The sequence below is a fragment of the Struthio camelus genome, chromosome 3, assembly GCF_040807025.1.
Source record: "Struthio camelus isolate bStrCam1 chromosome 3, bStrCam1.hap1, whole genome shotgun sequence".
In the NCBI taxonomy this organism is placed as follows: domain Eukaryota; kingdom Metazoa; phylum Chordata; class Aves; order Struthioniformes; family Struthionidae; genus Struthio; species Struthio camelus.
Window position 1 is genome coordinate 30,853,206 of NC_090944.1, and position 15,932 is coordinate 30,869,137.

The 15,932-nt window shown below is 37.7% G+C and overlaps 1 protein-coding gene across 15 annotated transcripts in view; it reads left to right on the forward strand.

Annotated features, from left to right (window-relative positions):
* Positions 1-15,932, forward strand: part of DLGAP2 (DLG associated protein 2) — a 465,625-nt gene that overhangs the window by 148,573 nt on the left and 301,120 nt on the right. For 3 of the 15 annotated variants that reach the window (XM_068937309.1, XM_068937310.1, XM_068937313.1), the window contains exon 2: positions 3,685-3,856. The exons of 11 other annotated variants lie outside the window; for them this stretch is intronic. In XM_068937309.1, the coding sequence (XP_068793410.1) occupies positions 3,685-3,856 (172 nt within the window). Of the gene's footprint in view, positions 1-3,684; positions 3,857-15,932 lie in introns of those variants that run through there. One more of the 15 variants, XM_068937316.1, reaches the window with a different exon arrangement.

Sequence of the window (15,932 nt, forward strand, 5' to 3'; positions counted from 1 at the left end):
GCAAAAAATAAAATTAAACCTTTTTATATGAGATTTTGGAAAGCACTCTTTGTTTGGACTCTGTGAACATTTATTGCACTCTCAATTTATTTTAACTAGTCAATAGTTTTAACATACTTAGAAACCAAGGTTTAACCTCTAAATGGACCACAGAGCATTACTGCTTCCTCAAGGATAGTAATTGTAGCTATGCAAGCTAGCACATAACAGTTAAATATATCCTTGCTCTTGACAGAAGCTAGTGCAGTTGGAACAGAGATGAACCATAGCTTATTAAATATAGCTCTTATGAAGACTGCTCTATAATTACTGTGATTTTTCTTTGTATCATTATGATCATAGGCTGATCTAAAACAATGAATCGTGTGCTTTCAAGAGGCCAAGAACTATTCAGCCATATAAAGAGATCATAGCTAGAGTAACAGCCCTGTTAGTTTTCTTTGAGTAGTCTACGTAAATAATACTCTCTAAAGGTTAAATAGGTCCTTCCCCTGAAGTTCCTTCTTTCACTGATAAAAGTGAAAAACTTAGAGGAGAATGCTCCAAGGAGGACCCAGAACACTTCATTCCATGAAATCTCATTCATATTCATGAACAAATCTTTTGATACTCTTTTTTAAATTGAGACTAGATTCTATGTATAAAAAGGGATTTGCTGAATTTTTTTGCATGTCTGGAAGTGTTTTTTGAGATCAAAACCTCAGAATAAAATGACCTATATATATCAAAAATGTTATGAGTTTTAAAATGGCTGATCCTCCTTTGCTGTCGACTCTCACACTCCAACAGATCCAAAATGATCCGGGGACCTGGATTCAAATATTTTCCATCTGTTCTAACCCATGAGAGTCAAAAACTTGTTTTTTGATGCCATATGGAGAATAGCAAGGGCTTGTTCTAGTGGTCTCGATTATTTCCTATTGTTTTCCCAGACCTTTGTTGATGTGACTGGGAAGGCAGGGCCTGACCTACCTGCTCTGTGCAGGGCAGGGCTAGCAGAGAATGGAGGGAAAACTGGCGCTTTTCAGCACATATTTCTGCTGGCGCTCAAGGCCATTGTTTTCAGCAGTGGCCGTATTTGTGAAGTTTTTGCCTACGTGCATTTACTGAAAACTTATGGTTCAGAGGCCAAAATTTTAGCCCTTGAAATGTGAGCTGCTAGTGTCTAGCTACTAGTGAAGAATGCTAATTATTTCATCTTGTTATTTTCAGATCTCATGAGGCAGTTTAGGTGCATCAAAAATGTACGGTATTAATTTCAGACGTTCAATGTACTTGCGAAGAATCAGTAATTCTAAAGACAAAGTTTCCATTTAAGATTTGTTGTTATTTATGGCTGTGCTTGTCGAGCTAGCAGGAAGATAGGGCCAGGCACGTCTGAGATGAGGGCTGGGTACGCTGCCGTTTCCAGCAACCACTCGACAAATCCTTCCATGAACCAATCCAGCTTTGTATAAAGACAGTAGTTTCGTTGCCTTGGCTACATGTACTAGAAGACTAATCTGGAGCCGCACTTTCCTATTTGTTTGTATATACTGTCTGATTTCTAGCCTAATTTATTCACAATCAGTCCGTTCACGGGCCACCAGTAACTGTTAGGTAAAATAGCTCTTTTCCTTCTCTGTGTTTATTTTTTTTAATGTTTAATAGAGATATCCCTCTCACACTTCAGTGTTATGGTGAAAATGTACTTGGAACTGTTTGTGTCTGTTGTACATTCATCTACATTCATGCTATGTGTGTCTAATTAAAAAAAAATACTCTCTTCTATTTAACATTATTTGTTTGTTATCATATATCCTTCTCTTAGTTTTTAAGCAACTTCAATTGTCCTATCAATTGCATGGAGTGGATTGATTGAAATATTTGAAATCTGTAAGGGTGAAGTAGGGCATAAAATAGCGAGTATGGAGAGATTAAACAGGAAGGAGAACTGAATTAAATAGCAGTTTAAATCCCATTCTGAACCAAATCCGAACTTTCCTGTAGGTTTGGTTTAAGCAAAGATAGATACATAAATAGTCAGTTTTTCTATGCCAACGTTTCCCAAACAGCTTTCTGGTAATGCCACAATTAAACATCGGTCAATTCTACAAATAACAGCTTATTGAAACCGATTAATAGGAATGATTTTGACAAATGGGCTTGTCGGCCTTGCTGCAGAAAACCTGGCTGATAACACATTTCAGTTGTCTGATGTAGTAGTATAGTGATTGGTCTCTGTTTCAGCCTTATTTAACAGACTCATTAATAGTATTAAAGAAAGAAAGGGAACAGCATGTTAATGAAGTCAGCAGATGATGTAAACAGCAGGAAACAGAAAATACAAGATACTTAGAGATTAGAAGTATGAGCAAGCGGAGTTAGCAATGTATCATATTCAGACTGAGAAAAGGATAAGCTAATGCATCTGGGATAAATTAGTTCAGAACTGACTTTATATAGCTAATACATATTAAGTATACAGAAATATGCACACACAATTACACTAAAACAATCCTGTTTTGGATAAGAAGGGACCAGTTTGTGTTCAGTAAAATACCAAAAGGGGCAATACTGTCTTTAGAAGAATATATAGATGGATTGTGTCAAAGAGCAGACAAGTAATTGCTGAGTTGTACATGTATAGGTGAATTATACGAGCAACTTGCTGTTGTTCAAGCAACAGCAAATGAAAATCAGTGGTTAAGGGGACCGAGTTAAGAGAAAAGATTGGAATGTACGGACTTTAAGCCAAGCAAGAATGGAGAGCAACACTACAACAGTCTACATCCCTGGAATGCCTGTAAGCAGTTAGGCAAAAAAAAAGCTTTTTTAGTGTTGCCAGGAATTTGATAACATTTCAGGGAATGTTCTGTATTAGGTGAAAACAACCTTACCATGTTATATCAAGATGTAAAAAATATATACATTGAGACTGTAAAACACAACCTAGTGTCGGTAAATGGAAACCTAAAATAGAATATAGGCTGCTGCTCACCGGCACCTAGAAAAGTTGAGTCCCTTCAACGCCCCTCAATGTGAATGTGGGTTGCAGATGCCCAGTGTGTCCTCTTGCCCCACCGCATTGCACTGAGCCCCTAAATTGTTAGATCCGGCCTGTTCTCTCTTTTTCTCTCTCTCTTTTTTTTTTTTTAACAATATCCAGATTACAGGGGAAGAGACTTCCCAAAAGCTCCATTCAGCAAGCCCAATCCCACACAAAAATTAAAATATTTCCCCTTCCTTGGTGTGGTGACATGCACACGGCAGGCAGACTGACAACTACCTCCTCCAGTTAGAGCGTGTAATCATCAATACCCTTTTAAGCTCATTGAAAATGTGACTAACTCAAGTCTCAGCTCATACATTGTCAAATCCCACTTGGTGAGTCTTGTTCCTATTCCAGCTGGAGGTGGGCCCACACTGGAATTTGGGAATCTGGGTTTCATGTTCCAAGCCTGAACAAAGAGACTCAGGCTCATTTCTAGCTTTAGTCTCCTAAACTGCAGTCATGTCTGTAAGTAAAACACTGAAACACTAGTTGTCTGGGGAAAATAAATGAATGATGTCTTTAAGAGAGATGCTGTGGCTACTCAGTGCAGTAGCTTCAAGCTTTTTGGTGCTGTTCCCAGAAATGCTTCAACCATGGTGAGGAGCTCAATTCTCTAATTAAAAAAAAAAATTGTATCAAATATTTTTCAGCTTTACACTCTCAAATTAAAGCTTAAAAACCTCCAAGGAAGGAAAGGAGGCCAGATTGGAGGGGGAGGAGGTGAGAGGAAGGAAGCGGGTGGAGAAAACCACTATATTCCCAAGATGCAAGGAAAGTTGAAAAGTAGAAGAAAAAATATATTAAATCAGTGTAAACTAAGAGGTAAGTTTAAGGCATTTTTTTACATTGAATGTATGTTTTGTTGGGGTATTTTTAGCAGTAAAATGCTATATACTTTAAAAACATTTAAAATACATTAAAGGGAGGTGATTGCTTTTTTTCATTTTGTCTGCTATAAACTTGATCTACATTTTTATAAAGATCTATCAAAGGATGTGTTGTGCTGGGATTTTGCTACGTTTTTGCTGTTGATGGTTGGAACCATTTATTTCCTATTTCCTCACCGATGACCTACATGAAGGGAAGCAACATCCCATGGCAGCAGGCAGGGTGCTGTGTTGTAGAGCTCAGCTGTGAAAGTTAATTGTTTATGGCGATGTAATGGGCATCATGCTCTTGCTTACCTGCATCACTGTAATTCAGTAGTGTGCTGCTGTAGCTTAGAAAAAGAGGCTTGAACATCAATAGATTTGGGTATAGCTGGGAAGAGAGTTGACCTGTTCCCTTAAGTTAAGGTCAGATCAGTGTCTTATGTATAAATATATTGTTTATTAGTGGTGCTGGTGTTGCTGCTACTTGGGATGCTGCCTGTACAGGGGCTGCATAAGTTAAATTTTGATCAGAGACCACAAGCCAGCAGCTGAATAGTAAAGTCTGGTGCACTTAAAAGCTCATTTATTACTAGAATGTTTGTTGCTGTACTGCCAAGAGCCTGCCAAAGAAGCAACTGAATAAAAATATTGCTGATTAATACAACTCTGCTTGTGCTGCAACATCATGTGATATCAAAGACTTTGTCACAGATGAGTTTAGAAAGGAAGCAAACAGAAATCTGGGAAAAGTAGATACGGGTGTTATGCATTAGACAGCTGCACGGAGTGGGAAGAGAGAACTTCTTGCAGCCCTCAGTACTTGCCTGTTGCACATAAATTTCACCAGGTGGTTTGCAGCATTTTCATCTTTCAAGCTTGGGAGTTGGGTAGAACAAGTGTGTGACAAGTGCCATAACAGGAGAGACCAGAGGTGTCAGTAGCCCATGCTGAAGGGGCTGGGGAGGTCATCGAGAGCGCTGCCTCTTTCCCCTCTGATACTTCCCCAGTTTCTGATGTGCCTGAGTCTCCTTGGGCTGGAGGTCATGCCATGTGTAAAAGCTTCTGATGTCTCAATTGTTCATGAATTTAACCACTCTTGTTTTTGAACCTGTTTATATTATTGGTCTCATAAACATGTTATGGGTTCTACAAATTAATTGCGTTGCCTTTGTTTTAAACCTGCTATTTGAGGATTTTATTGGTTGCCTCCAGTACTTTTATTGTAAAAAGCGAATATTATTTCTCACAGAGGTGCTTACAAATGCCACCTTAAGATGTCTAATTATAGGCTGAAAAGCTGTAGTCTGTTTAGATTCCCTTCTGTTCCATATATCTGATCACCCTTGTTTTCTCTCTCTGTAGGTTTTCTAGCTTTGCTATATTTCTTCAGTGTTTTTGATGAAAATGTTAAAGGTTTGCTGCCTTCTGAAGAAAGGTGTCTCCCCCGTCTCTCCTTGCTTGTGCTAACCATTTAGCCTTCCTTAACTTTTCTAAATATTTTTTTCAGAGTTGTACTGAATGCTTAAATATTTCTACAGATAGCACTTACATAAATATATGTATGGCAGCTGTGCACTTCAAGATGAATATATTATGGATGAAGAGCTTGAATTCCACAGTATTTGTACTATTTTTATTCAGGCACATCCTGAGAAGTTAGTATCAAATGGCCTGATTCTGTTCCAACTGAAGCCAAAACTAGTGAATTAAGTCAGAAACTCCTCCCATTTTCAGTGGTATCAGGATTGATTCCGACTGCTGGAGAACAGAGCTCAAGACCATTTTTAGAATTGTTCTGAATTGTGCATATTGAGCAATAAACATTGTGCATGTTAACAAGTACGGCCTCAAATCTTATGCAGGAAAGGAAACTTAAGGCAGAGGAAATGCAGTTGTTTAGTAGATGTGATAGTAGGATTGAGGAGAGGCTCAGAGATGCGGCTGGTGGAGCAACAGAAGTTGCGAAGGGTGGGCAGGGAGAACGGGCTGGCAGCATGCACTGCAGACCACCAAAGAGGCTCAAGAAAGAAGTAGAGTGGGGCTGTGGTGCCAACATATACTGAGATGTGCTGAGGTCAGAATTTCTTCAGCCTTAAACACTCAAGTCTTGTGAATGGGATTTTCGCATCCCAAGGCACATCTGGAATTGTTGGGACAAAAATATAAGTAAAGGGCTAGGTAGAAATGGTGTTAAAGGACAGACTAAGCATCTGGTGACTTTAGCTGTCTTTATTTTGTTGGAAAAAATAAAGATTTAAGGACCTTTTGACATTACTTTTGACAATAGTTCTGCTGGTAACTGGTAATACTGCCCCTTCCCCTCTCCCATGTCATACCAACAATACAATTTCTCCCTCTTACTGTGTGTGACCCATCCCATGTATTAAGCATCCACAGATGGCTACGTTTTTCAGTCTCCAAGCAGCTGTCTTCCTCCATGAACACTGGGCTTAGCTAATAGGTAAATGTGGACAAGGGAGGAGAAAAACACTGAAGGCGAATCCTTCATAGTAGGTAACACCTCACCCCAGGTAGAAAGGTTTCAATGCTGAGTATGCAAGAGAAAGCAAAATGTCATTTCTTGCTGTCTTCTTCCTTCCGAGGTGCTCCAAACAAAGGAAGGAAAGATCCTCTGTTCTCCACAACCATTTATATCGCTGTAGGGGATGCTTCCCTCTCCCTAAGGGAGCCAGTAGTCCCTTTCTGGCCAAAGACTATGTGCGAGCAGCTCTAGCCACAGCAGCTGCTGGAAAACCACAGAGTTCCTAGTGAGAGATGTCTGAACTTCATCTCATTGCTTTTCATCACTGTTATGTTATGTTCATTTTCTTTTTTATAGACATTATTTTAAAAAATATTACGGAGTGACAAAGTACATTAAAAATGAACAGTTGTTACTGGATTGCTTTCCTGACCTTGCACATTTATAGGCTTTGTTCAATAAGAGTTTTGCACATGGCTTGCCGCGTTGGCAGTTTTAGGGCACATGTGTGCCACCACTGCCAGGTGAGAAGGTGTTGGTCTGTTTTCTGGTTAAAGGGATTTTTCTTTTCCTTCAAAAGAGTGTAAAGTTAGAGTAGAAAGAGAAGAAGGAAGTACTGAAGACTGTTTAGTACCTCTTAGAAGATTATTACTGATTTTTATATTTACAGAAAAAATGTTTCTAAGTCAAGGAAGAAACTTCAGCACCAAATTTGAGATGAACTTTGCCAAATTTCTCAAAAAATGAAATTACAGAAGTGTTTTAAATAATAGCTTTCATTAACTTAAGAAGAGTTACATGTTTAGACTTTCAATGCTTTCCAGATTTTGGGGACCTGCACTGCTATTTTAGGTGTGTAGCACACTGTAACTTAGATATGAATATTAAATGAGTAATGACAAACATATGTCCTGGATTTTGTCACCATGTCAACGTGTAAGGAAAAGGAGCCTTTCTCACACCCAGAGTGTCTCTTGAGCTCTCTTGAGCTGCACAAGGATAGGAGAGTGATTTTCACTGTAAGCTGAGTGAAAGGGTAAGGAATAGATGGATCTGAAGGAAGCTGTGCTTCCTAGTTCTCTTACAACATCTGTGGCAGGCTATGGACAGAAGAAGGGATCTGCTGTTGGCTTGAGCCAGTGAAGCAGTATTGGTTCCCTGGAATAAGGAAAGAGTTGAGTTTTGGAATAGTTTGCTTCCTCAACAATTTGGCTAAGCATGCTACCTCCAAATAGCCCAAAAGAAACCTCAGACTGCTTCTGAAAAGGTAAACTATGTAGGGAAACAGGAGAAAACTATTTTGATAGAAAAATAGCTTATGCACTATTATTTTAGAGTTATGTAAATGGAATAATACAGTGGTACTGAAATACCTTTTTGACCATGCAGTAACCTCTAAATTGTATGTACAGAACTGGGTTATTTCAAACATTGGCCAATTATCCCACTCCAGTGTGGTGTTCAGTAAGAGAAAGATTAGTGAAGAAGAGAATGTGGATTAAGTCAAGGACCGTCTTTCAAAGAGAAAAAAAAGAAGTGGCTGTAATCTTACTATATTTTCACCATCTTTATTTAATGAAATTGCCTGGAATGGAAAAGTGTTGTTCCATGCCAATATTTACCTCAAAAAGTTGCCTTGCTAATGCAACAATAGCATCAATATTTTGTACTGCTAAGCCCAAGATTCTCAGGCAAGAAATACCATACTGACCTCCAGTGTCATCTCAAGGGTGTCTTTGACCTCCTACCTGTTCAGTTCACTTCTGAGACCACAATAATGATTTGAACTTTTATGCTGGGAGTGCACGTTCAACAAGAGTTTTAAAGTGTAATTATTTCACAGAATCACAGAATAGTTAAGGTTGGAAGGGTCCTCTGCAGGTCTTCTAGTCTAACCCCTCCTGCTTAAAGCAGGCTGCTTTGAATAGTTTTTGAAAGGTTTTGAATATCTCTGAGGAAAGAGACTCCACAGCCTCTCTGGGCAACCTGTTCTGGTGTTTGACCACCCTTACTGCAAAGAATTTTTTCTCACATTTAGGTGGAATTTCCTCTATTTCAGTGTGTGCCCATTGTCTCTCATCCTGATCACTGGATACCACTGAGAAGAGTCTTGCTCCATCATCTTTACACTCTCCCTTCAGATATTTATACACATTGATAAGATCACCCCTCAGTCTTCTCTTCCGCAGGCTAAACAATTCCAGCTCTCTCAGCCTTTCCTAATATGGTAGATGCTTCAGCCCCTTCATCATCTTAGTACCCCTTCACTGGACTTGCTCCAGTATGTCCATATCTCTCTTGTCCTGGGGAGCCCAGAATTGGACACAGTACTCCAGACGAGGCCTCCCCAGGGCTGAGGAGAGGGGCAGGATCACCTCCCTCCACCTGCTGGCAACACTCTGCCTAATGCACCCCAGGAGACCAGTGGCCTTCCTGGCCACAAGGGCACATGGCTGCCTCATGGTGAACTTGTTGTCCACCAGGACTGCCAGGGCCTTCTCGGCAGAGCTGCTTTCCAGCAGGTCAACCCCCAGCCTGTCCTGGTGCCTGGGGTTATTCCTGCCTAGGTGCAGGACTTTGCACTTCCCTTTGTTGAATTTCAGGAGATTTCTGTTGGCCTATTTCTCCAGCCTGCTGACCTACCTCTGAATGGCACACAAGCCTCTAATGTATCACTAGTACTTCCCAGAATCTAGCTGTTCATTTGTATTTGGTGGAGGATAGTTACAAACAAATGAGAGGCTATCCTAGTTATAAACTCCCGTGTGTTCCTTCTGTAAGGAATGTATTTGAGCACGATAAGTTTGTAGATACAGTTAACTGAAATCTCTCTCTGCGTAGCAATTATCGTATCACCGAAAGCAGTGTTTTCCAACATATCCATATGAAGTTGAACATCATAAGACTTTTGGATCCTTCAGCATCCTACCTCTTAATAAGCCAAGGCGAAGACTGATGTCTTCCAGCTAGTGTATATGAGATGAGTAAACTGTACAGGAAGTCTGCAGCAAGGAAGGCTGATGGTAGAAAATCAAGCCTGGTCATTTAAGAGGCTGGTTGGAAAGATGCAGAAAGGACACAGACCATCAATGACATCATGTCTTCATCAACAGGGATAAATTGTATAGTAAATGCAAATTTCAGTGCTAAGTGCTAAAACATACTAGGCATCTCTGAGGGATAGTTATTAATTTGTAAACTATAGAAAATTGCGTTATTTATAATGCAAGGGGAAGAACATGTATATGAAATAAAGTGATCATTATTGTCTTCATTCTATTCTTTAGTTTAAATCTGGAACAGTAATCCTTTTTAAAAAAGGAGCAGAATAGAATAGGTAGAAAGTAAACATGAGCAAAAATTAGAATTTGGTGCTTTACTTACCTCTCAGTGCCTTTGTAAAGAGAGGTCAAATCAATCCTTTACTTTCAGAGTACTCCCTGAACAAGTTCAGTGGGTCCCAGTCCCTCAATTGAATTCAAAATTTTTTTAAACCAGGTAACTTGCAAGACTGAAAATCAGGTACTGTGTAATTTTGGATTGTTTCAGGATAATTTAAGGCCTGGATTCTCCCAATAGCTTTGTCATAGTAGCAGCAGTGACATATATCACCGTGCTTCTGTCAGTGTTATATCTTGCTGCAAGAGAGCCCTCATGTGCTGATCGTCTCTTGGAAGTCAGAGTGGCAGATAGGGCCAGTATCTAGGACAGTAATCTTCAGTTGTATTTCATGACCCAAGCAGTCGTCCGTATCATGATCCAGGTTGATATGGCGAGTAAAGCGTGAAGGTAGCCACAGTGCATTATTTACATGGTATTGATGCCTATAAATGGGTGAAGATTTTTGACTGTCTTCTGGCACTCATTCATAGTGAATGTTATGCTAGGACAATCTATTTGTGTTCACGTTTATTATTCTCCACAATAGTCTTTACTTATTATGAAAAAAGTAGTGAACAGTTTTTGTCAGTGTAATTCACAAGCTTACGTCATTCTCCATGACTAGTGCAATGGATAAACATCCGACATGTTTTCTTTAATTTCTATTAGCATTTTAGCAGCTGTCAGTGTTCTCATGAGAGTAATGCTGAATAATACTTCACATACATGGATGGCTGGAAGCTGTTATATCGTAAGCAGGTGATGGGTCAGTATTATTACCTGTAAGGAACTCTTGTATGTAACAGATTAATAATTTCTTCTTCTTTGAAGAAAAATTAAAAGATTATCAAGTAGTTACATAATGGGGTGAAGACAGAGAATAGCCTACATTTATTCCAGGTACTTTGCTTAAGCTAAAAGCTAGTTTCTGTAGTCTCCCTATGCTGTCAGTGGATGACTTATCTTTCTCTCTCCCCACTGGCTGTAGAGGAAAGGAAGACTTCCAGCTCCCATCTTAGGGAAATGCTCAAGCTTAGGTGGAAAGAACTGAAACTGATAACTGCTTTAACAGGAATAGTCATGTCACCGTCTACTAACTTAGCTTTCTGAATGGAGAGGTAAAGTTGAGCTGTGCTATTTTAACTTCAAAAAATCCACTCATATGTTGTAATTCCACTGAATGTTAACACTATGCTGACTTCAGCTGTAAGGAAAGTTTAGTGTTCTGAGCTATATGACAGCAATTTTGTATGGCAAAGATATTATTAGGCAGAAATGTCTGCAAACTAAAGTGGTTTAAGGTTTTAAGACTTCTCTGTTGTTGCAACAACATCAATACCACAAGTGATAAAAATTAGTTTTGCTCTAATAACTAATAATACTTAATGAAAGATGTAAGGGAAGCTGGGACTCTGCCTCCCTGCAGGAATATTATTTTGGATTGATTTTTAGGGATATGAGTCATTTCTGATCTTGAATTTCTCTCTTTCACTGCACTGTGCAAGTTATGCTTTATAATTGTGCTTGTCCTGTTTTGCTGAAAATAATTTTTCTGTCACTGTGCCAGTGCCACTGAAGATAATAGAAGTCCCTTTCACGTATGTCTTCACTTGACTGATAATTTATTTGGATAATATATAATGGGATCACAAGGAATTTTTCTGATATTTTTGTGTATATATCTGTGCAGGTGTACATATATTAATGTCAGATTTATTCTGACCCATTCACATCCATCCTGAAAAGCTTGTTTCCTGATTCAAAGATATATTGATACGTATCAGTGCTGCAAAAATGGCAGCAAAATGTAATTTCATCTATTTTACAAAGCCAAACATCTAAAACATTTCAATCGTATTAGATCAAATTATCAAAAATGAATTATACGCATGCATCTACTGAAAAATGCATTTGAATTGCAAGTCCTTGCATGAAAACATATTTTGGTGAGTCTGTCATATAGAATCACTGCAAAAAAGGATATGGCGTTTAAATCCTATAAGCTATCGCATACTCTTATGGAAGTACTGCCTCCAACTCTGAATGCAACGAAAAACAAAAGGCCTGAAAGTTAAACATTCTCTTGTCAAAACATATGATAAATCCTGTGCTGAAGACTCAAGGGTATGATGGTAAGGTCTGGCATATCATAGTAAAGAGAATTCGTTTCTATAGACTAACATTTCTCTTATTCATTCTGGGGTGACTTACATCTTACTAAAACTTTTGAACTTTGATAAAGTTGGTAGAACAAATTTTATTCCTGATTTTCTGAGGTGTATGTTTACATTATTTTTGTAGTTACTATTGTCACAAGAATACAGGTTCTTAAATATATTGTACAGTATACTTTCAGGCTGCAATAGCAATCAACATTTTCCTTTTTTTCCAATTATTACTTTTGGTTTTGTTCCCAAGCTGTTTTCTTGGATGAATAGTTTCCATTGGTTCCTTTGTAGCTGGACGTTTGCTAGGGGAAAAAGTCTGTGAAAACAAAAGCAGAGCTCATTCTAGCAGTAAAAGACAGAAATTATCTGGGAGAGTAGGAAGCTTAAGCATGTTAATTTCTTTTCCAGTGCTCTTTGGCATATTTTGCTAAAAAGCAAATGCTTCAAATATAAGCGCTTCAAAACGCATTGTCATGTGACAGAAACTTGAACAAACATTAAAAGCTATCAAAACTAGTAAAGCTGTATGAAGTACACTTTCAAGTATGAGATGAAGGGTTTGTTGTCAACATGCTCTCTCTCATCTCATTTAGAGATGTCCCTGCTAGTCTACCCTTCAGAATTTTTAGTCTATATTGGTGTAAAAGTGGCAGTAAAGGACCACTTGCAAAAATAAAATACTGGTTATTAAACAAGTTTTCATCCTGACATGCATCATCTTTCCTTCCAATCTTATCAACATTTGACTAGAATAATTGGCATAAGCAGAGTATAGCTTTAAAATGATGATGCTGTAAAATGATGATGTTCTTTAAAACAACTCTAAACAACCAAGATGTCTATGATAGACATAAAAACGTGTATCAAAGAGACAGTGTAAGCATGTAGTAGAGGGCTGATAAAATAGGATCGCTAGATAATATAAGCATGTAGGTTGAACGCTTCCAGATTTCTTACAAGAAATGGATATATGGAAGGTAGGCAAAAGAATTCAGAATAAGATTTAAAATAAAATCAAACCAAAGATGTATTAATGCATGTGCTGTCTAAGCATAGATGCTACAGGGAAAACAATTACTTCATCCTGGGTTCAGTCAGTTTTATTTATTTATTTCAAATATATTCAGATCATATTTTAGATAGTAAGTTGAGGAAGTCTGCCATTATTAAGAGCTCATTTTGTAACAATTTCAGAGGAGAGATGTGAAAATATGTCATACAAACTTAAGTGAAGAATAATTATTAACTTTTCAATATTCATCGAAATCATAAAAGCTGTCTATTTTTAGTTTTTTAGTGTTTATGAATAAATGGCATTTTCATTAGTTATCGTTGCTAAACAGCAATGAAACAAGTCAAGCGATAATTACAAAACTTTGATGGTACTTCTTGGATACTGAACTAACCCCGCAGGACTGCACATAATTGCTCTGGAAGAGTGATAGCCTCAGAAATCTTGAAGGAACGTGTATGCTGAGAATATGAAGAGACCAGCTGGCCAGTGGTGGATCTTCAGAAATTTCAGAGACTTACTTTCAAAGGAGATATGCCAGCTGTGAATCTGGTGATTTGCGGCCAAGAGAACATCCCTTAGATGATTTAACTATCTAATTTCTCTCACTGCAGGGCAAAAATTGTCACCCTGGTATGTTTTCTTAATGCTTTATCCAGTTTAAAAATGACACAAGGATTTAAAGACTTCCATACTTCTAAAAAGAAATTATTTACAGTCCAACAAATTCCATGAGTAGGTATGGCTTCCTAACAACCTTATATTAGTCTCAGCTCAGCTTCTCCAAAAAGGGGGGCATATCAAAAAAAAAAAAAAATCACTAGACGTGACCTCATGTTCAAGTAAAAAAAGGAGGCACAACTTCAGTGTTCCACCTTCGTATATATTATTTTTCTTAAAATCAGTGGCATAAAATAGAAAAGATTAATTTATTTTTGTTCTCGTCAATGGCTTAGAATAAGGATACCTTTCTTGGTTAAAATGTTGGTAAATATATATCTGTGTCTTGCAGTGTAGCAGAATGTCATTGTATTCATTTCCAGGGACTTGTGCTCATGTGCCTCATGCATGCAGCACTGTGTCTATGTTACTGACAGTCTTATTGGTTTATGGTTACCAAGAGGAATATGTTTTGTATATTTATGACAATATGCACTTTCCAGTTTTCTAAAATTTATTATACTCTGTGTCAGGTTTCCTTACGATAACCAATTATCTTTGACATGTAGCCTTATCAAACGCTTCTTGAAAAATGTATACTGTCCACGTCATTCTCTTATCTATCACGGCAGCATTATCTTCAAAGAGTTGTATCGACTTAGTTATGCAAGACATTCCTATTATACATTCGTATTGGCTGAGTCTAATGGAATTAAGCTTTGCTTAGTACTCCCTTGCCAGTTGCAACGAAATTGTTTTCAATATGCATTTAAAAATGTTAAGCTAGCTGGTGATTATATATTTTGCCCTGTCTCATGACTTCTTTGAATAGTGGTGCTGTGGTCTCAACTTTTCAGTCCTTCAGGAATTGGATCTGTCATCACAGAATATTTACTGTGAGAGCTCAGTAAATGCTTTGCTAATTGGAAGGCATTAGTAAGCAAATCACATTGATGTACTTAAATGACAGAAACACAAAAGGAAATGGCAAATCTCAGACACTCAAAGAGGAGCCTAAAATTTTGAAGAAAATTGTCAGTATCAAAAACCAGAAAACTACAAGAATGCTAAAGAAAATTAACTTCATGATGCTGTAAATATCGTACCTATAAAAAAAAGATCCTGGGGGCTTGGGGAACTCCAAAAAAAACCCCACCTTCATTTCTTTTAGGAGTGGGAGGGTTATGTTTGTTATATTCCTTATTTTTGTGTCACAGGCATAACTGCATTTAAATACTTGAGTTATACTTATTAGTTTCAATTGAAGTGTTTTGAAGTGAAATGCAGTATGTGAATGGAAAGCTAGCTATATTAGCTGATTATTGATGATGTAGCGTCGAGGCTGCTGCCCCAAAAACAAATGTCTAATGGTGAATAACAGAATACAGGAAAAATAATGCAAAATGGGAAATGAAAAGAGATTTAAAGACACAGTAAAGGTAACAATAATCTTTCGTATCTATGTGAAGACAGTTTGCCAGCAGTACAGTCATTAGATGGAGGAGTGAAAAGAAGTAAATGGTATAGATTTCCTGTACAGCTTGGAAATGGAACCATTCCTTTGCATTTATGTTCATCATCTTGGAGGGAAGAAATAGCTCAGAAAAAAGATACATTTTGTTAGGAGATAAAATAGAATATTATACTAAAGATTTTCTCCCAGATCTCATGATAAAGCTGAGCAAGTGAAATAAACATAGATTTTGCATTGAAGAATCTGAAAAAATCCATGTTTGTAGAGAAGGAAATTCATATTCTCTTCAAATATTGGAGAATATGCTTTAGTTCCCAGTGGCAACTGGATCTATCATGATATGTGGGATATAAATCTCAAAAAAAAAAAAGTATGAAAGACTTTGGAAAGCTGTAAATCATCTACGCTCTGAAGCACTGGGAAATAATCCATTGATTATATGGTGGGAGTGTGGTTAGATACTGTAAACTTAATGAATATTTTGGTGGAAAGTGGATATTGTTGTCTTGCAAAACTCTCCCAGTAGACAAATAACCAGTCTGTCTCCTAAACTGAGAACAAAATCATTAGCAGTACTCTGAGTGCTGTAACTTTAGCAAATTATAGATCTTTTTTCCTTCTCACTTAAATCAGTGGCAATTCTGAACTGCTGAGGTATGGTTAGCTCTGTGCTGTTCACAGAAACAATTTATATTTAGATTTATGTAGGAACCATAATTAAGAGAAACCTAATTTAGCTACACCTCTCATTTACTTGTTACTTTAGAACTGTAGATTTGTTGGGATATTATGTAAAACAGACATACTATTTACAATGGGAAAGTTAACTGAAATAATGTTACATGACTT